Raw genomic sequence first — 25,674 nt, forward strand, 5'->3', positions numbered from 1 at the left:
AACATTTAGCCCATTCTTAACCAGTGTAAAAAGTATTTTCTACAAAGGAGGAACCTGGGAGCAGTGCTGCAGAAACAGTTTTTACTGCAAAATGAATGGAATATGTGTAGCCTATATAGTATTGGACATAACAAAGAAAATGTAAAAACCTAAACACTTCAACAACATTGCAGATATTTTCTTTTCCATACGTGGTATATTTTATACTGTAGGTTACTACATTTTGTTATATATTAAATGTCACTTTTAGTAATCCAAGTGTCTAGAAGAATATAGTATGATTGCATTGTGCAATGAAATTCTGAGTGCCTGTTTACTGTAGGCTGACAAAAAATATCTTGAAACAGGCAGTAGAGGGCAGCATTATGCCGTTGATGCGTCACGTCTGCAAAGGCTAAAGCCCTAAAAGAAGAGGCCGAGCGCTTGTTGATAACAACAACATAGCAGTACAGTGTTTGTGTCAGTAGAACTTAATTTTGAATTGGTGACACAATAAAAATTACGTGGTGCCATATTTGACTTTTTAACAGACCTAAGAAAGCAACAGGTTCTTCGTCCAGTCAGAGTTCTGAGCTAACATTAGTATTTTGCTGACATTAAAGGTAAGGGCCTGTGACAGTAACGGTAAGCGAAGCCAGGTAACCTCGCCAAGAAAAAAAAGTAGGAAAACATTAACTTTTTGTAACAACTCCTACCTTCATAGAAGAGCGTGCGTCCCGAAAATGAAAGGTTCTTATGGAGACAGAGATAGAGACCGTGGTCGTGACAGAGGGTAAGTAGGCTAGTTTGCTTTCTAAGTAGTACTGGAGTCAACACTGTCAATATGCATTCAAGCTAATGTTAGCACAAAATATCGTATTAAGCTTTTGCTGCGTGATTCGCCATTAACAGCGAAAACAATATAATTTTAACCTGGAGAAATGTAGGAGAACTCTAAACAATATGTGTCTTGTCACGCTGCAGTAGCCCTCGTTTCGGGTCCAGCAGAGGCGGCCCACCACCGGGCAGAAAGTTCGGGAACCCTGGGGACCGTCTACGAAAGAAGAGATGGGACTTGGATGAGCTTCCCAAGTTTGAGAAGAATTTTTATAATGAACATACGGAAGTGCAGCGAATGAGCCAGGTATTCCTTTAATATCCCAGGCTTATCCTCTGCCTTATGTAAAACCTTTGTTTTGGCCATTAAGAGAAGATTCCAATGTGGTTTAAAAAAAAGCTGTGCATTGGTGTTTAGTGTGCGTAGGTTTCAGCTCTGTTGTTGTCTTGTGTGTTCAGTATGATGTTGAGGAGTATCGCAGGAAGAAAGAAATCACTATTCGAGGTTCAGGAGGCTGCCCCAAGCCAATCATCACCTTCCATCAGGCCCAATTTCCCCGTAAGCACACACATACATTGACATACGCTTAGCTGCGGAACAACACAGCAACTACAACTAATACACTGAATATGTTGTAATAGGAATAACCAGAGTATTTTTATCTGCCTCTCCATTAAGAATATGTCATTGATGTACTGATGCAGCAGAATTTCAAGGAGCCCACAGCCATTCAGGCACAAGGTTTCCCCCTGTCACTCAGTGGCAGAGACATGGTGGGCATTGCTCAGACTGGCTCTGGGAAGACCCTAGCGGTGAGACATGTATCTTCATCCAACTTATATAACTTGCTGTTGAATAAGCCATAAGCACTAACCTCTCCCCTTGTCCTCCTTTTTCCAGTATCTCTTGCCTGCCATTGTGCACATCAATCACCAGCCCTACTTGGAGCGTGGAGATGGACCCATTGTATGTGAATAGTTTAAAAGCCATCTTAAAACTATCTTAAAACTATATTGATGTGTATAGTACACTAAACAATGAAATGTTATGGTAACGTATGTGTACTCTGCAGTGTTTGGTTCTGGCCCCCACAAGAGAACTAGCGCAGCAGGTCCAGCAGGTGGCATACGACTATGGAAAATCATCCCGCATCAAATGCACTTGTGTGTATGGGGGTGCTCCCAAGGGGCCTCAAATCAGGGACCTTGAGAGGGGTGAGGAAGAGTACTTACTGTTTGGATAAACATGGTTGTATGTCACAATACAAAACATTTTTTTTCTTAATTGCCTATTAAAGCCCACATTGAATTAGTCTGTAATTAACATTGTCAATGACATAAGAGACCATGTATCTCTCCTAGGGGTGGAGATCTGCATTGCGACTCCAGGTCGTCTGATTGACTTCCTTGAGGCTGGAAAGACCAGCCTGAGACGCTGCACATACTTAGTACTGGATGAAGCTGACCGCATGCTGGACATGGGTTTCGAACCACAGATTCGCAAGATTCTTGACCAGATCAGGGTAAAACTAATACATATGTATTTGTAGAATTATTTAGTATTGGTCTATTACCAGCAGGGACATTCCTGCTCTGATAGCATATGCATTTTGTCTTGGTATGTTTTTGTTCAATGAAGCTGTTGTGTCAGTATCTGTCGTTAACTTTTGTTTTGTTTATTTGGTGTGCTCTTTGCCCAGCCCGACAGACAGACACTCATGTGGAGCGCTACTTGGCCTAACGAGGTTCGCCAGTTGGCAGAGGACTTTCTGAAAGACTACGTCCAAATCAATGTTGGAGCACTAGAACTCAGCGCCAACCACAACATCCTGCAGATAGTTGATGTCTGTATAGAGAGTGAGAAGGACAACAAGTAAGAGGCTTGTCACACAGTAAATATTCATACAGTGATCACTTATATAGTGTGTGCGCTTCATAACACAGGTCTCTGTCACCCGCTCTGCATGTAATCGGAAAATAAACTTTTCGAGTATCCCACAACCTGATATCCAATCAGAAGAGAGAACGCTACACACTGGCACGTCTCACTGCCGGTGCACGCGCAGAGCAACAGATGGGTGAATGTTTATGCGCCTACAATGGCGGAGCAGGTTAAAATCCTTCCCAATGTCTGTTTTGCTGGTTTTTATCATGTTTGATCACACTCATGGATCTGAGATGATGATGATAGATGACTCACTGCTCAAAGACCGCAGTGCATTAATGTGGTGACGTAGGGACGAGGGAGGGGACTGCTAACTGCAGTCACTGACAGGAAGTTAGCTATAAGTACCATTTTGCTTACCGAACCTTTAAATCTTTAATTTAGAATAATGGACCTATTTTTTAAGTGATCATCGAAGTGTATCAGTATGTAAATACCTCATTTGTAAATATGATTTATTTCTCTTTATCATTTTAATTTCTTTTCCAGGTTGATCCAGCTTATGGAGGAGATTATGGCTGAGAAAGAGAACAAGACCATCATCTTTGCGGAGACAAAGAAACGATGTGACGATCTCACACGCAGAATGAGACGAGATGGGTGAGTGAATGTGGCTGGTCTGGAATACACTCCTGCACACACTTAAAAGCGCAGACACAAAAAACAAACCAGGGATCTAAAAGGGTTCTGTACAGTTTGGTTTTGAGCAATTTTTGTGATGCAAGACCTCATGCATGACCATGTTCATCCTGTGGCTGAATCTGAAATTTGAAGATATGGAAGTTTGAGTTGATTTCCTTTCTGGGATTAAGAATATATTAATTGAAGGAACTTGGTAATTTACATGAAAGGTATCTTGTCTCTTTTCCAGGTGGCCAGCGATGTGTATTCATGGTGACAAGAGCCAGCCAGAGAGAGACTGGGTGTTATCAGGTGCATCCCACACATGGACATATTTATATATTTTACATAAAATATATTTTTTTGTGGGGGGGATTTCGTCTTTTGAAGATGATGTTCATCTTCTAATCCTCTATTCTTTTTCCTGTGTCACAGAGTTCCGTAGTGGCAAAGCTCCGATCCTTATTGCGACTGACGTTGCTTCACGTGGTTTGGGTATGTCCTATGTGCTCAACGGCAAATCATATCATGAGTATAACCACACGCCGATATGGTGCACTTACAAGATATTTGACCATCTAATATTAAGGATAGTTATACCAATGGTCATTAATAATACATAAGCCAACTCTTCACTGCATGTCAAACCTACAATAGATGTATGATCAAATCAATCAATTAAATAACACTGAAAACACTGAAAATAGGAATGATGTTGAATAAAATGTGAAGGTGTGAGGGGTGAAGCCGAGTGATGCAGCCCCTTACGAGATGGCAGTCAACCTTTAACCTAATTCTATGTTCATTTGTTTTCTTTTCATTTTGTTTTTGTTTGTTGTTTCCAAGTCTATCCTCGGCAACTAGAAGCACACAGGCCCTCGGGAGCCTGCAGCCGGACCTAGGCATGACAAATCGAAAGCTGACTCTGGGAGAGACACGGCCTGATTAATCAGTCCCAGATACAGCCATCTCCGCTGAAAACCTAGAACAGAGCCCACAAACTAAACTCTCTCCCCTCTTCCAGGACACTGGCTGCCTGGGCGAGAGGGGGGGGGGAGGCGCGGGGTGACGCTGGGCTCCCAAATTTGATCCTATGGTCGGGGCGGCTGTCAGGAGAGAGGGCGAAGAGGGGGGTATGGAGGAGGGGGGGCTCCCCTCGGCCATGCCATCATCACAGTGACGCACCACAACCTGCTGATTAAGTTAAAAACAGAAACTCAGACTTCGAGACTTTTGAAGAACGTTTAAGAAAACTTAACAGCACAGTCCCTGAGGAGATAGATTTCCATTCCCAATAACAAACATAGGAAAGCAAAGATTTTGCCTAAATTGGCCCTGCAGATATTACCCTTTTGATAGTTGATATACAAACTTTGCGAAGCTGAGATACAGTGGTGTGTCACAAGAAGGAAGAGACAACTACCAGGAAAGGTGAGGGTGAAAAGAAGCCAAAGCCAAGCCCCTCTGAACCGCCCCCTGATGCCAGCCCCTGACACCCCCCCACCACTGGCTGTGCCGGCCGGCCTCTCCCTCTGCGGACGTCATGTCTGGTCCTGGCTGGCAGGAGTCCTGGCCTGGAGGAGCCACCTCTGATCGATTCCTACCCCTTTCACTCTCTGCCTCTCACTTGTCGTCTTTCTTTTCTTACTCCCTTCTCTAATATGTCTACTTCCTCTACCTCTTTCCACCATCTAACCCTCTCAACCTCCTTTCCACTTCTGACTTCCTGTCATTTTTTTGTCCATTTGCCTCTTATCTCCAAATCTACTGTGTCCTGCTTTAAACCCCTTTTTGTTTTTAACTCAACCGTTTTTCCTTTGTATACATCAAACCTGACCACCATTACAGTCTGTAAATATCCAGCTCTTGATGTCTTGCTAAATCTCTCCCATGAGGACTAGCACAAACTGATATTTCCCCGGCATAGCCCACTTACAGACCCCTCTTACAGAAAAAATTTTTAGTGTCTGTTTCTTGTTACCGCACTTGCAAAGCAGGGCTCGTTGATGTCACTGCCATTGGAAGTGACCTGGGAGACATTTACAACAAGCCACACCAATCAAAGGCCGTCAAAGCTCTTAAGAAAACCACTTCCTACGCTCTACATCACTATAAGAGTTACTTGTCACTGCCACCCACAAGTGTAAGAAAAGGCAGATTAAGATCTTTATAGTTTACTTAAAGGCCTCTCCACCCATCAACTTTTGTCAGAAACAGTTAACCCGGCTGTTACGTCTCCATGTAAAAAAAATAAAAAAATGTGAGAAAGGCACAGAATAGTCCAACTTTAGGAGTGTTGTGGAGGAGTGGCGAGGTGGGAGATAGGACTTGTATTGTCCTGTTCGCTTGCCTCCTACCTCTGCAGACTGGTAATGGGTAGGGGGACAGAGGTGTAACTTTGTAAACCATCACTAAATCTCTGATACAGGGTAAGTAATGTACCTCAATCCCCCTTTCCCATTTTCTCATTCACCAGACTTCATTTTGCTTCGAAAACGAAACTTGTCTTTCCTCTAATCAGCAGTGTTTTCTGAGCCCTTTGTCAACTGTAATGAGAAACAGACCTTTTATTTGTTTTTAAACACAGATTATTTCTCAAAAGAAATGTACCTACTCATTTGATTCTTATACTTAAACTTTTGATCAGCAATACATTAAGATGGCTGAATCCGTCTATTATACAAGTTTCACCTAATTTCAGCGTCACTCAGATTGCAACAAGTTTTTCCTTATTACAAAACAAATTTGTTTCATATTCAAATCATTTTGCGCTCCTTTTTTCATCACTTAATTCAATGTATATATCACTGGCTGCACATAACTTAATTGAAGATGTGCAAGTGCTATATTACAATACTAGAATATTGACACTTGTTTTCTAAATCGCCTGGTAAGTTCATTCTCCAATTGTGTATTGTACAAATAGTTGATCATTTAACAGCCAGGTAAGTGATCCTTCAGACAAATGATGTGGTGGCTTGCAGGTATTGCCCATCTGAATGTTCCCAGTTCCAAAAGAACAATTTAAAATCACGTCTAAAAAATAATAATCAGGAATGGAGTAGATTGATTCATATCTTAACCAGTGTTGGTTTTTTTCTGACTTACGTTTTTGTCTTTTCCATCCATGTAATCCATGACACACCACCCCTTCTCAACCAGATGTTGAGGATGTCAAGTTTGTCATCAATTATGACTATCCCAACTCATCGGAGGATTACATCCATCGCATCGGCCGTACGGCCCGGAGCAACAACAAAGGCACAGCGTACACCTTCTTCACTCCGGGGAACCTCCGTCAGGCCCGGGAACTGATCCGGGTGCTGGAGGAGGCCCGACAGGCCATCAATCCCAAACTACTGCAGCTGCTTGCTAATGGACGTGGAGGGGTCGGAGGAGGTGAGGGAAGCTTCCTGCTGTCTTTAAAACACTATACATTTGAGGTGGTGAGGTCTCGGCAGAGAGTAATCAGTAATCAGTTTTTACTTGCTAATGAGAGAATTATTTTTTGGGAAATTCTGGTATTTGTCTGACTTAATGTCTGCTGACTTAATGTCTGGAGAAAAAAAGATTAAACTAATGTAAAATACACATAACTTTGTTTGAGAGGGGTTAGTATAGGCCATAAAAAATAGTTTGAATGTCCAAAAGAGTATTTTATTAGCTAAATTTGCCCTCCATTTCTGAGTGTCCTCCCTGTCTCCTCCTTTATCCTGTTTTTACAGGTGGTCGCTCCCGTTTCCGTGGCGGCTCCGATTCTAACAATCCCAACATGATGTACCAGGACCAGTGTGACAGGCGAATGCGTTCCGCGAGCGCGGGCAGCAGCACCAAGGACAGTCACAGCAGCAGCAGCAGCAGCAGCTATGGGAGCGACAGCCGTGGAGGCAGCAGCCGCGAAGGGGAACGCTCTTCCTCATCTTCCTCTTCTTACAGAGATCGCAGTAGCAGGGAGGGAGGACGCAGCTATGGCTCCAACTCATACGACCAGTGCCAGAACAACAACAACAACAGCAGTAGCAGTCAGTACAGCAGCTCCAGGGTCAGCTCTGGGTCGGGGGGAGGTGCTGTGGCCCTGGCCTCAGCTCCTTCATCTGGCCCCCAGCCTCTTATGGCCAAGCAGTTCAACCCTCCCCAGCCCGTGATGGGTCTGATGGGGCACGCGCCATTCCAGTTCACTCCTCCACCCCCACCTCCTCCACCAGGCAGAAAGTAATGTCATGTCAGTCACACACCGCACAAAACACACTTTTCCCAGTGACACGAATAAGTCGGATAAAATCCGTAAGAATAAAAAATGTTTTTGCCAGGGTTAGTCCTATAACCCTGTAGTTAATCACTATAACATAAACATGCTAATTGTAGGCTTGATTGGGTTGCAAATAAGTGCATTTGCACTTCTTTATTTTGTGTGCAACCCTATTTTGATTTGGACTTTTTCTCAAGACAAGACAGCATTAGATCTTTAGTTTGACAGGAGCGTGTCTGTCTTGTGTTTACAATTTTCATGATTATCTTAAATCTTTTGTACAAAAATGCTGTTTTTGTATTGTGATCCTCTATGTAAGCAGTGTCTGCTTTTCCCTTTAGGTTTGTCAAAGGTAGGTGGAAATTAACAGTGTTATATTAGATTGTTTCTGTTTGAGGTTCAATATCTTTATTTTTGTGTTTAAAACTGTTAGCAACAAGATCAGATTTAATTAAAAAAGTGGCATTGGTGTATTTTGAGCAAAATTATTATAATAATTTTTTTTCCAATTGAGGGATTTATGTTATTAAAATATCTATCAATTTACTGTAGCTGTTCCTTCAGGCCTTTGAGAAGCAAGTATGTAGGGGCTATATGTGTATCCATGGCTGTAGTTAGTGTCAGAGGCATGTAAAAAAAAATGCTCACAAATGAGACCGGCTCTAGATTTTCATATTCAGTTATTTAGCCGTGTACTCAAGTCTTTGCAATATTGAGATGAGATTGTCCTAGCAAATAGTTATTCCCTTTCTACAGCTTGTTTAATAAAGCTCTTCAATGTATCTCTGTGTACTCGTTATCATTTTCACTAAATCATGGCGGTGGGTATTGTATTCTCATGGGGTGGGATAAGAAATTGTTTTATAAAACAAATGAAATGTGCATTCAGGTCACCAAGAACACTTTATTACCAATTCTGTAGATTTTGCCAGTGTAATGCTCTTGCACAAGTCAAATGTACATAACAGAACTGCCATCATTGGTATTTACAGAGCAGTCATATTGGAGATTGGTGCAGTGGAATGTGACTGGAGGGGTGGAGGAAGTGTTCAGCATGGCTGACATGCATTGCAGACTGTAGAAACAAGTTGACCATGTTTAAGACAGACACTGTACTCAGAGCACCTTGGTGCAGCTCAGTTTGCATGTGCTCAAGTTTGTTATTCAGTTTTCTCCAATAAATGCTGAGAAATTAACTTAAATCGCAAGCTGCAATAAAGATATGACAATTTAATTTAAACCTGTGCTGATCGATATCTCAGCAAACTGCTAACCTATTGACATGTAACAGATGAGAAAAATAAATCCAAACGCACTAAAATGTAAATGTTAGAACTGCAAAATAGGCACATATGGCAGAAAATACACAACTTTGTTAAAGTAAATGTTGTTCTTTACATAAGACGGGAAAACTGTTCTATCAAAAGAATCATTCTCTGTGCAAATCAAAGTGGACTCAATGCAAAATAAATTAACTTGATATTCACTCATTACAAAATAGACACCAGAGAGTTGATTGAGTATAGCTTTGTATTGCAAACCAATGAGCTGAGTCTAATGCTGAAGTCCTTTTTGTGTGGGCATGCTTCATTTTCCAAGCCTTGTGTCCCATGTTTGCAGGGCATGCTAAGGTGAAAGTGACGCGACTGATATTGGAGTTAAAATTACTGACTTTGGACAGCACACAAAAAATATGCACGTTAGGTGTAGTGTTCTTCCTTCCTAGCACTGTCCTTTAAAAACAAGATGAGAAGACTGCAGCAACTGTAGAGCAGCAGCCACATACAGCAGACTAGACCAAAACACACGATTCATTTAAAGCAAAGCAAACACACATTACATGGACTGAAAATGAGCGTAATCAAACAAACAATCAATACCGATCAAAGAAAGTACAGTGTGATTACAAAGGAAAACGGGCTTATGCAGAGAGTTGAGTTGGTTTAGGAAGGAAGCAGAGTCTGAAAGCAGAGAGTCTGTCAGGTTGTGGTTGTGTTTGAATGCTATAGGTTCCCCCACGTCTCTGGAGGAGGAAACTGCTCTATACTGCCGCTCTCACTGTGCTCCTGTTCCCCCATGGTGAAGGTTAATCTGTACTGCAGCTGAACTTTTTCCTGGTGGGAAAAAAAAACAGATGGTAGAGGGGGATTTGATATAAAGTTAAAGTTTAGAAAGCTTTGAACAGCCTCGATACTAATGTCATTGTCACAAGTCAGAAGAACTAGTACTAAACACTGATCACATCCATTACAGTCAACATTACTTACAGTTCACTTGACCAGTGGCAGTCTTTACTTGTCAAGTTGTATTGTCTTTTTAGTTTTGTCTTCTATTAAATGCACCTCAGTGTCAAATCTAACTAGCTTGAAATGTAACAGCATTGAATGAAGACAAAGTGACAAAGTTTGTACCGTAGTACATTTTTCAAGGGATTATTTCCTTTCAAATACCTTCCATTTCTTGCTGTGGGTGTCAGCTGAGTGTCATGCAATAAGGCACTGCTATATTAGGACTGTGGTTACTGTTATGGAATGTCCTGCTCGAGCGATTTAGGTCATGTGGAGGATGATGATCATAATCATATGAACAGCGATGTATAATGTCTATAGATAAATCAAAAATATTGGCTTACCTTGTTTGGGTTTGCCAGCAACAGGATCTGTGTGACGGCAGCAGGAGGAAGGATGGGGTTGAAAGCTGGGAGTTCTGTTCCTGATGGGGGCTGCAGCTTCACTGCCATAGACTACAGTTGATAAATACAAACACTTTTATTTCTGAAGGAGTAAGTCAGCTCCAGTGGTTAATAACAAATTTTCTTACAATATTTAGCTTGACTGCATCTACAGGTCAGGTGCATCTCAAAACATCAGAAAATCATTGAAAAGTCCATTCACAAAGTAAAACTTTGATATATCTACATTCATTACACAAAGTGAAACATGTCAGGCCTTTCTCTTGTTTATATTTTGATGATTACAGCTTACAGATCATGGAATAAAAGATCCAGTATCTCAAAATATTAGAATCACATTAGAAAGAATTTATACAAAAATGTCAACCTTCTGAAAAAGTATGTTTATTCTAGATTCATCTCACTTCATGTGTAATGAATCTAGAATATATTAAAGTTTCACTTTCTTGATTAAATAACAGATTTTTTTCATTGACATTCTAATTTTTAGAGGCACCTGTACTAGGAGTTGAAGGCCTTAAACTTTTTTTACTGCTGACCTTTGGAGCCGGGGTCTGGAAGTTTATGTTGGTTACGGGGACAGGAGCAGATGACAGCATGGAGATGATCACCACCAGCACATCGGCACGAGACGGAGGAGAGTCACATGCAAAGTGAAAGAGAACCCGCAGACTGTGTCCGTCAAACACAGTCACAGGTAACAGACCACCTGGAGAGGCAAAGGACACAAAGAAGAGGGGAGTGCATTACAAAGCTAGGCTTCAGGGTGGGCAGAAAAAAGTCATAAATCCATCATGTTCACCTACTGGGCTTAATGGATTCTAGCGGTACAAAAACATCCGTCAAGGTAACTTCTGCTGAAGGAGTCTCTGTGTGAGTCGGGGACATATCGAGCAACGATGTCGCTCCGAGGCCGGGCTGAGAGTCAAAGAGGGACGGTGCAGGAGGTTCAGCAGCGAAGGCTGGGATGGGGTGTGCGCTAACGTTGGACCCAGACTTGCTCTGGAGATCTCTCAGAGTTGGTTTGGACTGCTGTTTGTCCCTGAAGGCAGAACGATTAACAACGACAGAAGAAATCTGTCAACAAAGTCCCCTTTTAACTAGGCCTAACTCTACACTTTGATGATTGGAAAATTGCACCGATCACTGACTAATCTACATTATCTACACATGTATACCATAGTACACCAAGCAGACAAGCATATCAAACTAAAACCCTTTTAGTCAACTACAGTCTACTTTCCCCACAGTAGCAGTAATGAGACAGTGATCAAGTGGTGTTCTTTAAATACCATTTGACCTGGAGGCCCTCTGGAGGCAGGGACTGCTGCATTAGCGTCTTCCCCAGCAGGTCCAGCTCGTCCAGGGCCGAATTCCCAGGGGTGGAGCCTGACGACAGAGGCTGAGAGAGGCAGGGGACGTCTGGGCTCAGGAGCAGACTGGGTGCTGCTGGGATGTCTGCGTCTATGCTGTCAGAGGACTGCAAGTAGAAAGTGTGTTGAGTGTGTTGTGTGCATTTGACCAATAAATGCGCCTGGACTTGAACAGGTATAATAGATTAATCCTCCCTCCACTCACCTGGAAGGAGTCCCAGGCTGTGGAGTCCTCGGGCTGTGAGGGAGGGTTGGAGGTGTGTGTTCCTTCACTTAAGCCTGTGGGATAATTATTTTTAATATTTATAAAAGGTATTATTAATAAATGAAATAACACACTTTCACATATTCTCTTTCGCTCCATGTAAACCTAAACCGTGGTTCAACTCCTAGATGATCACAATCAATATCCTGCATGAAACATGTGTGTTGTCTGACGCCCGGTTACCGAGTGACATGAGCTCGTCGTCAAGGAGACTGATCCCCATCTCTTGCGAGGGGGCGTTGAGGCTGTCTGTCGGAGTGGGGAACTCTGGGAAGGATGGAGGCGACTGTGGTGACGTATCCAATCCCGACAGGTCTAGCAGCGCTGTCCCTCCTGTGAGAGACGCCAGATCATTTTAAACTGAGTATTTTTTTTTAAATGAGCAACGTCTCAAACTATTTACATTTTCGTGGACTGCCCATTATAAAATCAATTCATTAAACACTCCTCATATTTCTATGCTGAACGTCTCACCTACCTGTTGGTCTCTGTGCGTTTAATGTGTTGTTTCCGTTTACTATCTCTCCCTTCACCTGCTGTTTGTACAGGTTGATGACATGAGTCAGGCTGTCGTTGGCCTGCAGGATCTCCGCTGCAGAAAGACACAAGAGAAAATTGTCCTTATTGTTTTCACCACTGTTGATATCGGTCTGAACTGATGTCCCCACCTTGCTGGGCAGTAGAGTGAACTAGAGGTCAGAAAGACTGGTTTATAAATGGGTGGATCAGAGTGAGAGAAATAAATGCCAGTCTTTCCAGCTGAAGTGAAGGGACAATGCTGACATTTATTTGAGACTATATTTAGTTAGAATGGTAGCTCTGTCCACTTTAAGGGAGAAAGAAAACTTTCTTGACTTTCTATCTCCACTAAACCAACTGTAATCTTTCTTTCTTTATTTATATAGCACCTTTAAAAACATTGGTTTACAAAGTGCTTTAACAAAATACATACGAGCAAGTACAATCAAATGAATACATATTAATCAAAAAACACACATACAAAAAGATAAATACACATACTCATATATACACACACAACACAACAAACCAAACAAGATTAATAGGTGCTAGGATAAAAAGACATTGAGGAAGAGAATAATCTCAGTGGCTCCAGAAACTATTTCCTAACACCGATGACATAGCACTGAGAATTAAAGTAGAACATGGCAGTGCTGGATATCAAGGAGTTCTGAAGGACAAGGAGGACATTAAAGCATTTCACTTTTATCTGAAGATTGGTCAAAAGGATTTAACACTTGTTTTCAGCTTCAGTTATTACTAGCTCCTATGTTTTCTATGTTTACATTTTGGACATGTCTCTGATGCTCTTAATAGGCACAGCTTTGAAGAATAAGGAAACCTGAGTTCAGTGTTCAGTTCGAGGCCTCTTAGGAAGAGAAGACAGAGCACCTGGACAGTTGAATGGTGCAATTAATTAACATTGTTGGATTGTCTTTGGTTTCTTACAGATGAGCTAAATCCCTTCCGAGGATAATGATGGTAGCTAATTTCTTTATTTCTAAAATTAAAGAAGTTTTAATGGCAGATGATTAAAAAATGCCTTACCCAGAGCCTCGTCGTTGTCCTCTGTGTCACTTGCCAGTCTGAACAATGTGGGTCTCATTTTCTCACAGCGCTGGTAAAGGTCCTGTCCCCAACAAAACACACTGCATTAAATACTTGAAATCAAGCTTATCGCCATGTTATAGATGTGTGTGACACTTTGAATCTCCCCTCTGATTAAAAAAGCATATGTCTTTCAACTCACCTGTACGAGTTCGCCGTTGCTCTGGTTGGTGGCTGTGGCGTCGTAGTCCTGCAGAAGCTGAGTCAGCAGACTGACGCTCTCGTTCACCTCCTGAATGGCGTTCACTCGCTTTGACACCTTCTCTGCTCGCCTCTGATCCTACAACAGACAAGAGATACATTCATGAGCGACACACATAGGCGGACATGACTTCAAACATGCATTAAATGATCATACATGGAACAATCTGCAGTAACACACAATGTTAAAAAAGAACACAGTAAGAGGCAAAAATGTGATAGTAAAGCAAGGTAATGCCATTCCAAAGTATAGGGATAATAGCAAAAGGCAGCTCCTATTACACCTTATATCAGGGTGTCAAGTAACCTATTTAGTCTCTATTCCTGCTGAATAACTCCGACAGTGACACACAAAACCACCCCAGGCAACCAACCCATTTCCTCAGTCAGGTAATGTTTCTGTTGTGAGTGTGTCAAAAACTGCTTTTTTACTCATTTTGCAAAAAATATATCACAGCCATACAATGTGATTGTGCAGTTGATGTACAACAAAAAAAGTGCAATTTATTCAAAAGGAGTTGTAAGGAGAAGGAAATGTACCTCTTGGACCATTTCCTTGATGAGCTTGTTGGCAGCCTTTAGGTCGTCAGGGTGCGAGCTGTTCAACAGGCGTGACAACATCTGAAAAGAAAAAGACAGCCAAAGTTCACATGGGGGAAAATAAGTAAAGCTAGATGGTCTATCAGAAACAAGCTTAGGGCACATTCACTCTCATGTTGGAAAGCATCTTTACAAATACCCGTAATTATTAGCTATATTTCAAAAAGACAAGTCCTCACTTTTGACTTCTCCTCGTCCTCAAAAATGGCATTCTTGGGCCTTGGTGGAGGAAGGTTCAGCAGTTGGTCAGGTGGCAGCTCTGGGTCTTGTTTAATAATACCTGATTCACAAAACACAGAATATGAACTAGACTAGGATTTAAATGCTTCCGATCAAGAATTATCACATCGGTTATAAATTGTTTAGCCCTAAACAAGTTCAGAAGTTATATTTTCCATTTGTCCAAACACAAACAGCCTCTTACCTTGTTTTTTTAGCATCTGATAGGCATCGGAGATCTTGCCCTCATCAGGCAACCCCAAAGTCCAGCTGTAGATCAACTCCAAAACCTTCTTCTTGACTGGCTCTGGTGACCGTGAGCCCAGGTACTGAGTGGAGGATTGAGAACAACAATTTAGTCACACAAAAGACAAAAACTGTCTGAAACACATAGAGACACTCGGGAAGCCTTACCTTTGGTGAAACAACTTTGATGAGTTCATTGAGAAAACGGAACTTTCCCACTTCACTGTGAAACCTTTTCCCGCAGCTTTTCATACACGTTTCCAGAACCTAGGGAAAAAAACATACATTGGCAAAAATAAGAATAATCTGGAAACAAAGACATTTTAATCTTTTAGTAGAAAAATATCTTTAAAGTAGCGTGTCAAAATGTAAATGTTTCACACAATTATTGGGGAAGAAAAATGATGAGACACAAAATGTTCACAGAAAACCATGTTATCAATACTGAGGTATCCTGGGACCTCCTGGTTCAGATGTGAACTCACCAGCAGGGCCTGCATGGCCTCCCACTCCTGTGGAGACTGGATCTTGTGGGCCAGGAGCCTGGTGGCCAGCTGAGGCCTGGAACACAAGTCACATAACATACTGAATGTGCAAATGAGCAAATGCAAGGGTGTAAAAGTGTGTATAGTTTTCTTATCAGAAATTGTAGAATTTGTGTTGTTGTAAAAATAAGTATCTTTACAGGACTAGTCTTAAAATATTATATAAGCATGAAATGTAATTAACATTAGACGTCTTCGGTTGTAAAAAAGTTAATGAAATCATTGTGTTCATTTGCATTCGTAGTTCCGTTTAGTTAACACATGGGGATTTCATCATTTTAAATTCAACAGGGAATATACAGAAAAATAAGGAAAAGGGTAAGATTACCACTCCTACCCTACGACAGCATTGATTCATAAATTTAAATTACCATCAAACAGACAGAGGATTTACGTTTTGTATGTAGCACAAACTGCATCCTCTTACCCCTCCAAATCATTGTTGAGCTGGTCACAAAAGGCATTGATGCTGCTCCAGTCTGTGTCTCTGTTAAGTGGGTTTGTGGCTCTGTCTGCAATGCCAGCAAATGAAATGTCAGACAACGCAAGTGACAGATGTTACATTATCTTTACTGCAATATTGTTATGTTCATGTTGATTTTTGTAACAGTAATCTTGTGATATCAAATAACAACTATTCCTATTGTTAAGGGTTGCTTTATTACTATTAAAAATAATTAATCTTTCTGAATTGCTTTAACCTTTTTCTTCTGTGAATTAACAATGAGAATCTGAAACTGTTTCTTTCATTGTTTGTACAATCAGCTGCCACTTTTTACAGTTGTTACCTATCTAAAACTAGTGCAGCCTTTATGCATCACAGAGGGTAACACGATTTTAAAACCCTTGAGATCATATCAAATGTGTTGTATCTATATAGTAAAATATCACACTAGTATATCAGTGCAATGCAATGCAATACACGAAACCACAACAACTACAGCTTCAAAAATTGCCAAAGCATCGAGATGTATTAACACAAACATTATAACCGTAATGGACAATTTGTGTTAGTAATATTGTTAATGTTCTCAATTGTATTAAAACATTCTTGAAAAAACATATTAATATTAGAGAGATGCTCTGTGTCCGTTATTCACTTTTAAAACGTCAACTAAGCCCCCCTGAAAACTTGCAGGCATCCAGAGTGACTTCATGATTAGAATTCATTAAGTATCTGCCACATAGCCCCAGCATGATGCCACCCGTACAGAGAAACATACAGTAGTTGCTAACCGAGTGAAACACTAGCTAGCTTGCTGTCGGTACTCGCACTGTATCACAGTCTCGTCTAGAACTTTCTTTTCCAGCCACTAGCTCTGCCAGAAACACAATATAAACTCTTGGACTAAAATATGCGGCACTAATGATATTGTCACCAACTTCCTATTTGAGCTATCGTGGCGAAAAGCTAAAGCTATGCTGTGGCTGTGTTGTGTGTTGACAGCTGGCAGGCACAGCACAGCAGCTCCGGAGCTAGGTTAGCATCTTGGACGTGGGGTTTTTCAGTCGCTACTGCTTGGACAGGCACTGCTGTGGTGAACTGTCATCTCATCCACAACAACTCACGGATAATAATGTGTCCGTGTCCGAGTCTCCGGGCAACGCTGGCTCGGGAAAATAAGTTTAAAATACTCACTGATACGAGACTCCAAACTCTCCGCATCAGGCGGTGCAGCCATCACTGCGAGATTTATGTGGTGGCGCGTCAGTCTCGCGAGGAAGGGATCGCACACGGGCATGTAGAAGCAACGTCACGAAGACCGCGATTGGGTAGAATAGAAATAACATAAACAGATGATTTATTAAACACAATATATTTTTGTGTATATATATATATTGTATGTAAATATAAGTTAAAACTAATTATAAATCACTGTCTGTTGAAGGCTACAATAGGCTATATTATAAGGATAAATAGCACTTTGAAACTACTAGGTCTTCAATAAAGCTGTTAATGGTCAGTCCTAAACTGGTGTGTTTCACAAAGGCAACCACGTCAACGCCAATGTAAGTTAAATAAAATTTGAGAATATCTGCGTTTACTTTAGTTTGAATAATGGTGTTGCTTTTCTTTCTTTTTCTTTTTTTGTATCAAGACTCCAGGGGTTAATACCATAGATAGCATATATAAAATACTAGGCTACTACATAGAATGTAGCCTATGTAAAAAATAAATAAAAAAGGGTTAATTTACATTTATTGAACTTGTTAGAAGGAGCATAATGTTTTAAACAATGGCTTGTGGATGTGTTGTCCAAAAATTTAGAATTAATATAAAAGATTTGAACTTTTCACATCAGAAGGTCTCTTCATTGTTCAAAACAATAACTGTGGGGAAAGCTTGAATTTAATTAAGCTGTAATACAAGAAAATCATCATACAGGCGTATTAATTGACTGTCAAGCAGTAAACAAAATAAATATATATAAGTTCTGCATTGTGGAAATAAACCAGAAAGTAATCAGAAACCTCCCCTTCCTAATTATAGAGAAGCCGCAGCTCGGTGTCTCCCCCCAGCGACAGCTATTGTGCACTGCATGTGCACTCAAACGTGGAGCACAACAATGAGGACTCCGCCAAGTAACGGAATATGATTTGAATGTACACCCCTTCTATCAAAACGACCGCGAATAAACGGAGCACTGCAGACGTTTGGACGACAGTTCACTAGCCTACATTCAGAACCTCTTTTTTTGTTTTGTTTTTTTGTTGAAACGTGTCATTGCGTTTGACTTAGTTTGAGACTTTAGTTGCGGCTGGAAACACTGAGGCAATGTAACCGCTATACATGCGCAGACGCCTTTTTATATTTGACTAAGCAACAAAACAGAGGAAAAGGTAACATTTCTAGCCTTACTTCACCATTCGATGCATAGGTTTGACCACAGGTTGTCTGCAACAACAACAAAGTGGCCTAGGTAGTTGCAACGGTAGCAGATGCTCGTTTCCTGTTTCCTCTGCCCAGTTTTATTTGATCTCCTGTAACTTTTAAAGTGCCATGCTCAACCAACCCATATGTCAACTCTCCAACAAGAAATGTCATCACCGAAGGCTTTGCGAGAGTGGTGCCGCCACACGTGCGCTTATTATTACCCCAATGTGGACATAAAGAACATGTCAACCTCATTCAGAGATGGACTCGCTTTCTGCGCCATCATCCACAAACACCGACCTGACCTGATGTAAGTAGCCCAGTAGTTACATAGGAACAGGGCATTAGTGGCCTGTTGAATAATCTGTAGGTGCGCTGCATGACTGGTAGCCTACATTTCTGGCATTGTAAAACATATTGTTTATCATTGTTTTGTGGCTCCTGCCCTGAGATTGAACTGTATTGGCTGAAGCTGCTCCAGATTGACTAATGTGCTGTTTTATCTGCTACCTGCACTCCTTGTCTAGGACTTAATCTGCTCTCCTTTGCTTAATCTCTTCCTGTCTCTCTGCTTGACCTTTTCCTGTCCAGTTTAATGCGATTAGTTGGTTTGTTTTTACCACATACAATGATTAATTTTGACTCATCTTATATCAAGGCTCTTTACTGCATTTTGCTCGAGCTGTGCTTTATGTTAGTGGTTAAAGGTAGCTGTAGCCTTAAAACACACACATCTGTGTTTGTTGGTGATTTTGTATTTTCATCATCCGTTAATCAATCTTTCCATTTCCCCACCTCGCTCCAGAGATTTTAGCTCCCTCTCCAAAGAGAACGTTTATCAAAATAACAAACTGGTGAGTAATTTCCCATCTATGTTTGCAGACAAACTGCAATGCAAGCAGGACTTTTTCCAACTGGCATTTGTGATTCATTTACCATTGCTAACGAAAAGGAAGGGGAAAAAAACGTTATGGGTCATTTGTATTCCGGCAACTTCATTTTCACATTGTCTACCTTCATTCTCCGCTTATCTCATTTTTCCTGGTATGTATGTAGGCATTCGAGACTGCAGAGACAAAGCTGGGCATCCCTGCGTTGCTGGACCCAAATGACATGGTTTCTTCCAAGGTGCCGGATTGTTTGGGCATCATCACCTACCTTTCCCAGTACTATTTCTTCTTCAACAAGAAGTCTTTTGGTGTGTTGAGTACCCATTTAATTTTTCTGTTTTGTAGCTTCTTTAAAAAAAATGCTTTTATTTATAGTGACTGGCAGCAAATCAGTAAGCGAATATTATCTCATTGTCTTGCTCAAATATACAGTACATCAAGGGTACAGGATTATTGAAGGACACCAATGGATTCCTATGATTCTGTCAGTGGCGTTTTTGAGCTCTCTACAAGATAGAACAATTCATGGCCCTCGAGTCTCCTTTTGCCTGCTCTATTAAGAGTTTTTTTTGGTTCTAATTAATCCTTTACTCCTCACATCAATGAAATCTTTTGTACAGAACTAAACCCGTCCTACTCAAAGCGAGACGGCACAGTGTCATCTTTAGGTTCTTGTTTTCCAACTGCAGCCAACTGTTCTCTTTTGACTTTGCAGCTGGTCTTTCCAGTTTGACGTTATCCCATATTCCTGCCTTGAACAATCTCCCAAATAGAAAAACTCCTGATGGCCTGCAACCCCAAAATGTAAATGTTCACAGTCATTTTAACATACATAATTTTTTTTCTTCATACATACTATACATGTACACCTGTTATTCCATGCGCTTAAGTGTTCTCAGTCGCTGGTTCCTCTTCTCTTTTCAGAGCGTGACTGATCCCGAAACCAGACAAGAAGATTGTTTATCCAACCCACGTCCAGGAAGAGTGTGTCATATGTGTTTTAAGCCTGTCCACCTCATACAGAGACATTTGATTGACGGAAAGGTCTACCATCGCAGCTGTTTCAGGTAAAAGCACAGTTCACAGGGTAGCAGCAGCTCATTGTTTTTGCTTCTATTATTGAGCGGATTCGGATACATCCAGACATGTGCAGATCTAGGTCGGAGGCGGACTGCAGGTCACACATAACAATTAAAAGAGTTTCAATTGTGCTCCAAGTGACCACTGTGATCACACTTGACCTCGCTACTCCTTCGCTATGCGATCATAATGGAAGGAATTTATATCTACGCTTAGCTATACAGCTTGAGTAGAGGACTATTTCCTTTAGCGAGGTATTTTTAGATATCATTGCAGGTAACTTATGGAATTTACTTTTTTATGTGTTAAGAATGATTTTACAGCAACACATTTCTTGTTTGTCTTTCAGGTGCAGAGAGTGCCACAGCACTCTATTGGCGGGTTCTTACACACAGGGAAGTGATGCAGACGTCTTGTTCTGCACTGACCATTTAACAGACAACAAATGTACTCGTGTTGAACTCAACCAGCAAATTGGATCAGCTGAGAATAGTCCCAAATGTCAGCATCCGGCAAGTTATATTTCCCTGGGTGGATTGGCCGTCACCAGCATCCCTCATTACAAAACAGAGTCACAGGTCAGTCTGGTTTGTAAAACACAAGAGGCCGAGGGGAAAGACAGGCAGGAGGCGAGCAGCACAGAGGTGAGAAAAAGGGAAAATAGACAAACAACTGTGGTGAAGAAGCCAGCACGTTCTCATCTCCCACCACCACCCGTTGTTAAAGACAGTGCAGTAGAAATAGCTGCACCCATTCAGGCAGAGAGCACGACACAGCAGGAAGTGACAAAGGCAGGAGAGTCCTCTGAGCTCAGAGTGACAGAAGGAACAAGTCGGCCGGTTCCATCACCCAGACGAATGTTGGACTCTTCTTCTGTCCCTGTCCCTGCACCCAGGACCAAAACTTACCAGACAATGAACACTTCTTCAGGTAAATTTATGGGCACCATATTATTTTGCTGTGTTTTAGTTTGAAGTAGCCTACAGTATGTATGTTTGTATGTATCTATCTTTAATGAGGGAGGAAAAAAATGCTTTTGCTTTTCTCTCCGCAGGCAATTCAACCAACAAAAATGAATGTTCACTAAAATCATTTCACGTGTAAGTTTTCTGCTTGGCTTTGGCACACACCTTAAACACTGTCCTGTATTCCTCTCGAATATGCCATATTTTTAAACATATATTTTCTTTTACACATTCTTCCTCTCAAACGTACAGACCACATTTAGTACATCTTGACAATGATCAGAACAATTATACAAACTGTTTGATATATCCTATAAACACTATTTCCATAGTTTGTCATACAAAAAAAATACACATTTTGAATGAACTAAAAATACTGCAATAAAAATGTTATCATCAAATAGAAACAGCTTTATTACATATATGTACCACAATGATTTCAATTATAGTTAAATTTGTCTAGCTTAATAATAATATTTCCTCAGAAGTTCTTCCTCAGGTTTGCAGTCATCTCTTAAAGCACCTCTTGTCTTTCACCTTATAGCACCGGTCAAACCAGTGGTAGCCCTCAAGTGAAAACCAACCATCCATGGCTGGCCATCGTCCATCCCGGACCCTGGACCCAACTGCCTCCGGCTCCACCTCCAGTACCCACTCCTCGATCCAAATCTCTCTCTAGCCTGCAGGGCTCGTGGTACAGACGCAGAGTGACTCCTCCCAATCCATTTGCAGAGGATTTGGATGAAGAAAAAACCCAGAAAGAAGTCACCAAGCCTGAATCTGCAGACCCAGCTGAGCCCTCCGAGGCGGCTGTCCATTCAGGGAACGTTGGCAATCTGACAGACCAATCGGAGGACGGGAATGTTGCGTGTTCAAGTGATGCTGGAAATACTGCCATTCACGCTATGACACAAGATTTCAAAGAGGCGGGTGGAGTCCCAGCAGGGGAAGTGGGTGCTGCAGATACCAACAATGTCGGAGCTTCAAGTGAAACAGTTGGAGATACAAGTTCAGTTGGAGATACAAGTTCAATTGGTTCATCAGATGAGGCACAGTGTCACATTTTATCCAAGAGTCTCTCTGTGCCAGCTTTAGCACCTGCCCGCTGTCAAAGTTCCTCGTTGCCTGTTGACTTGATAGAAGCGAATGGAGATCAAGAGCAAGAGACGTTGTGTAAAAATAAGGTATACATAAAGATAACGGCAAACTATTACTAATGAAATCTAATATGAACGCTATTTCCTGCAGTCACACACTCACTCCCAAGAGGATGTGTTCATGCGATGCTAATGCTATGTTTACATTTTGCATCAGGTTAAGCATTATGTTCCATGATTTTACTTATTGGACAGGTGTTGAAAACTAGCATTTATGCTAATACACTGAAAACAATGCATCTGGTTTCGTCCAATGATATTGTCATGTCCATGTTAAATAAAAATCTACATACCGCTAGACCATCATGTAAAAACTCTAAAATGTTCCAATTTATCTCCCTTTTTTTTATAGCCGGCCTGCAAAGAAAATCCTTTCGACCGAAAAACTGCAATGCCCAGATCAAAGACTTTTCAGGCCCTCCCATCTACACGGGCCCCTGCCCCTGGACATGGCTTCCCACTCATCAAGAGGAAGGTACAATGGCTGGATTTATGAGTGTAAAGGCAACCAACACCAAAACAGCTAAATAAATGCCTATACTAATTGATGTTTATTGTTCGTAAAAAATATTGACACATTGCTTCAGAAATAGCAAAAATCGGAATGACATCATCCCAGAAACATTTTTAAGGTTATTAAGTCAGTGATTTTTTCAACCCATCACAAGGTTGAGTCAATAGGGATTACATGTAAATTGTTCCGGTGTAAATTCACTCTTGGTTTTGCCTAAATGAAGCATTTTTAGAGGGAGACATTACTTAGTACCTATAAGTCTTGCATGTTGCTTCACAGGTGCAGACAGACCAGAATGTTTCTACAAAAGACCTGCAGGTGGAGATGAGAGAACTGAATAAACGTCTGGAGTCACTTGAACAAACTGGAGTCGAACTGGAAAGGAATCTGAGACACTGCAAGAATGGTACAAAAATGTTCACACCAGTTTCAGACAAAGTTATTGACAAAAAAGCACTACTTTTGTGAATGCAGTGTGCATAAATACTATAGTGTAATAGGGATGTATATATCTCTGTTTCATCGCCCCTCCTCTTTTTATTTCAGATGAAGAGGAGGAACAGATGCTAATGGGGTTGTTCTCTCTTGTCCATAAGAGACATGCTCTGGTGTGCAGAGATACAGAGTTGGTTTATCTGTAAGTAGAAGTGACCAGAACAAACGGCAAGCTCTGGGAATGAGTTTTATACAGTATATGCTACTTTTTATTCATTTCCATTTTAGTTTCATGCTGCATCCAAATGGGTTTGCGAGAGTTGTTCCTTGAATTGTACAACTACATCTTGTTGTTGTGCCTTTTCCCAGAACAAAGCAGCAGAAATTAGAGGAGCGACAGGCAGATGTGGAGTACAATCTCAGATGTCTCCTTAATAAACCAGGTCAGTGTGTTACATACTGCGTGCATCACTTTGGGACTTGTTTCACGAAAACATCTGACAATAATAACAATTGTTTATCTCAATAAGTAGGGGTTTGGCTGGAGGTGGGGGGGAAACTGTGGAATGATTAAATGAATCAGTTATCCTAGAACCAGGGTCCAATATAATTATATAGTCAATAGGCCCAGTGGTTCTAGTTCCACCGCTTTGTGTTTTTTAGAAAAATTAAGTTGTAATTCAATTGAAATCACACATACAGTATATGAGACATTCTTGTAGAAAGCAACAAGTTGGCTATACACAGATAAATAAGGATAATTCTAAAAGCAACATTTCCAGTACTTCACCTATAACTGCCTTATTATTCAAGGTAAATATAAAAGAGAAACCTCACTAGTAGGCACACTCTTCCTGAATGTGATGCAGCGCAAAGGTGTGTATTGTTCAATATTTCACACACCGCCGTCTTCACATGCAGAGAGTGACTGGAGTCAGGAGGATCGAGATCAAGAGCAGCAGCTGATGGATGAGCTGGTCGCCATCATCGAACAGAGGAACCAGATCATCAGCAGCATGGATCAGGAGAGGCAGAGGTGCACAGATAGCAACAACACATAGTGGCTTTTTGACATTCATAGATCTATATGTTGAAAAAAAACGAAAAATCCAACGTTGTTTTTCTGATTAGGGAAAGAGGAGAAGATATGCCTGTGGAAGCCACGATGAAGAACGCAGGTGAGGAAATGTATTTTTTTTTGTTTTGTGTCTTCTCCTGTCCATGTCTTACCGTCCTCTCTGCTTATTTTAAAGGCAGAAATTTAGACTTGCATTGTCTGTATCACATTATTGCTCTTTCAATAAACTCCCGCCTGTGTACAAAAACTGCTGAAAATTATGAAATGTTTCATTTTACATACTTGTGATATCTCTCCTCAGAGTTGCAGAAAGAAAGACCTAAAGAACAAAAGAAGTCAAAAGGAAAATTTAAGCCCACAAATGTTTTTAAGATGCTGAACTATAAAGCAGAGCGCACCAAAGACTCCGTGGTCAAAAAGAGCTGAAGTACTACCATGACTGCAGAAAATCCCATTGACAACAAACCCATTTTTACTTTGAGATGATAAAATGATAAAGATGTTGTGGAAAGGTGGAAGCTAGTCACAATATGAAACTGTTTCTTTATTTAATGTTAAAGAGCAGCTTGGTAATATAGACTAAATTACACTTTTACCAGTGCAAATGATTCAGTGTTATTAATGAACATTTTCTCTTACATGTTCCTGTGTCAATATTTATTGTTTTTATTTTATTACATGCTTGTACAAGTTGGATTATGCAATGCATATTTATTTAGGAACGTTTTATGTCTTGTCAATGGAGAATAATTGTACATTTTATGATTAAAAATCTTTATTTTAAACTCCTTTTTTCAGTTGCTAGCTGTCTTCTATGCTGAAAAAAATGGCGCATTTGACCCAATAGTCCGGTTAAACTACTTCTCTTCTTGTTTGATGAAGAAGAACAAAATATGTTCTCCTATGACATTTACTGTCTTTGCTGTTACTTACTGTCATTATCTGTTTCATTGTTTTTTTCTCTAATGTTGAGTTTTACGTAATTAATACTCGAAAGCAGAGCTTGGGAATCCTCTACGAGCTGAGAAAAAGCTTGTAGCTATGCAATGCAATGAGTTTATATAGCCTACTGGCTGTAATATATATATATATATATATACATATATACACATATATACATATTTACACAGTTTACAGTTTACGCATACACAGTTTATTAACATTTAACAGAAACACTTTGGAAAATGTACACATTCCTAATGGTTTAAAAAAAGTGCAGTCAGTCAGTCACATTGTAACTTAAATGGATTCAAAATGGGCTTCCCACTAAACGACATCACAA

At 40.8% G+C, this 25,674-nt stretch overlaps 3 protein-coding genes across 4 annotated transcripts; 2 read left to right on the forward strand and 1 right to left on the reverse strand.

The window, feature by feature from the left end:
- Positions 1-463: 463 nt before the first annotated feature.
- Positions 464-8,354, forward strand: LOC307262527 (putative ATP-dependent RNA helicase DDX17). Of its 2 annotated transcripts, XM_080043432.1 has the most exons (14): positions 464-602; positions 704-772; positions 964-1,123; positions 1,276-1,375; positions 1,496-1,629; positions 1,718-1,783; positions 1,890-2,031; positions 2,179-2,339; positions 2,517-2,689; positions 3,251-3,361; positions 3,633-3,694; positions 3,818-3,877; positions 6,545-6,781; positions 7,108-8,354. In XM_080043432.1, the coding sequence occupies exons 2-14, from the start codon at positions 723-725 to the stop codon at positions 7,596-7,598; spliced, it is 1,947 nt and encodes a 648-aa protein (XP_079899558.1). In that variant the 5' UTR covers positions 464-602; positions 704-722; the 3' UTR covers positions 7,599-8,354. The 2 variants fall into 2 exon arrangements, with proteins under 2 accessions (XP_079899558.1, XP_079899559.1); XM_080043433.1 differs by lacking the exon at positions 464-602 and having other exon boundaries at positions 642-772.
- A 173-nt stretch (positions 8,355-8,527) lies between these two features.
- LOC307262526 (ADP-ribosylation factor-binding protein GGA1-like) lies at positions 8,528-17,109 on the reverse strand. Its single transcript, XM_080043431.1, has 17 exons — positions 17,038-17,109; positions 15,826-15,910; positions 15,339-15,414; positions 15,022-15,120; positions 14,813-14,936; positions 14,568-14,668; positions 14,329-14,409; positions 13,730-13,867; positions 13,528-13,609; positions 12,440-12,553; positions 12,145-12,294; positions 11,902-11,975; positions 11,616-11,803; positions 11,130-11,365; positions 10,863-11,032; positions 10,264-10,374; positions 8,528-9,745 (listed from the first exon to the last, which is right to left on the reverse strand). The coding sequence occupies exons 1-17, from the start codon at positions 17,078-17,080 to the stop codon at positions 9,635-9,637; spliced, it is 1,983 nt and encodes a 660-aa protein (XP_079899557.1). The 5' UTR covers positions 17,081-17,109; the 3' UTR covers positions 8,528-9,634.
- Positions 17,110-17,999: 890 nt separating this feature from the next.
- LOC307263430 (MICAL-like protein 1) lies at positions 18,000-24,818 on the forward strand (the record flags this gene model as incomplete). The annotated part of the gene is made up of 14 exons (XM_080044579.1): positions 18,000-18,583; positions 19,079-19,127; positions 19,330-19,473; positions 20,088-20,230; positions 20,593-21,173; positions 21,298-21,343; positions 21,753-22,392; positions 22,718-22,840; positions 23,159-23,285; positions 23,426-23,516; positions 23,684-23,757; positions 24,236-24,350; positions 24,446-24,492; positions 24,694-24,818. Exons 1-14 carry the CDS (start codon positions 18,438-18,440, stop codon positions 24,816-24,818), a joined length of 2,451 nt encoding a protein of 816 aa, XP_079900705.1. The 5' UTR covers positions 18,000-18,437.
- Positions 24,819-25,674: the final 856 nt, after the last annotated feature.

The sequence above is a fragment of the Ammodytes marinus genome (assembly GCF_949987685.1).
Source record: "Ammodytes marinus genome assembly, chromosome: 16".
NCBI lineage: Eukaryota > Metazoa > Chordata > Actinopteri > Uranoscopiformes > Ammodytidae > Ammodytes > Ammodytes marinus.

Bases quoted from the DNA above. Each gene is read 5' to 3' on its own strand.
- LOC307262527 (XM_080043432.1), top strand. From the start codon at position 723: ATGAAAGGTTCTTATGGAGACAGAGATAGAGACCGTGGTCGTGACAGA. The intron at 1,124-1,275 runs GTATTCCTTTAA...TTGTGTGTTCAG, and splicing joins AAGTGCAGCGAATGAGCCAG to TATGATGTTGAGGAGTATCG. The intron at 6,782-7,107 runs GTGAGGGAAGCT...CTGTTTTTACAG, and splicing joins ACGTGGAGGGGTCGGAGGAG to GTGGTCGCTCCCGTTTCCGT.
- LOC307262526 (XM_080043431.1), bottom strand. From the start codon at position 17,080: ATGGCTGCACCGCCTGATGCGGAGAGTTTGGAGTCTCGTATCA. The intron at 14,410-14,567 runs GTGAGGACTTGT...TTTTCTTTTCAG, and splicing joins AGGACGAGGAGAAGTCAAAA to ATGTTGTCACGCCTGTTGAA. The intron at 11,033-11,129 runs GTAGGTGAACAT...TTGCCTCTCCAG, and splicing joins GCTAGAATCCATTAAGCCCA to GTGGTCTGTTACCTGTGACT.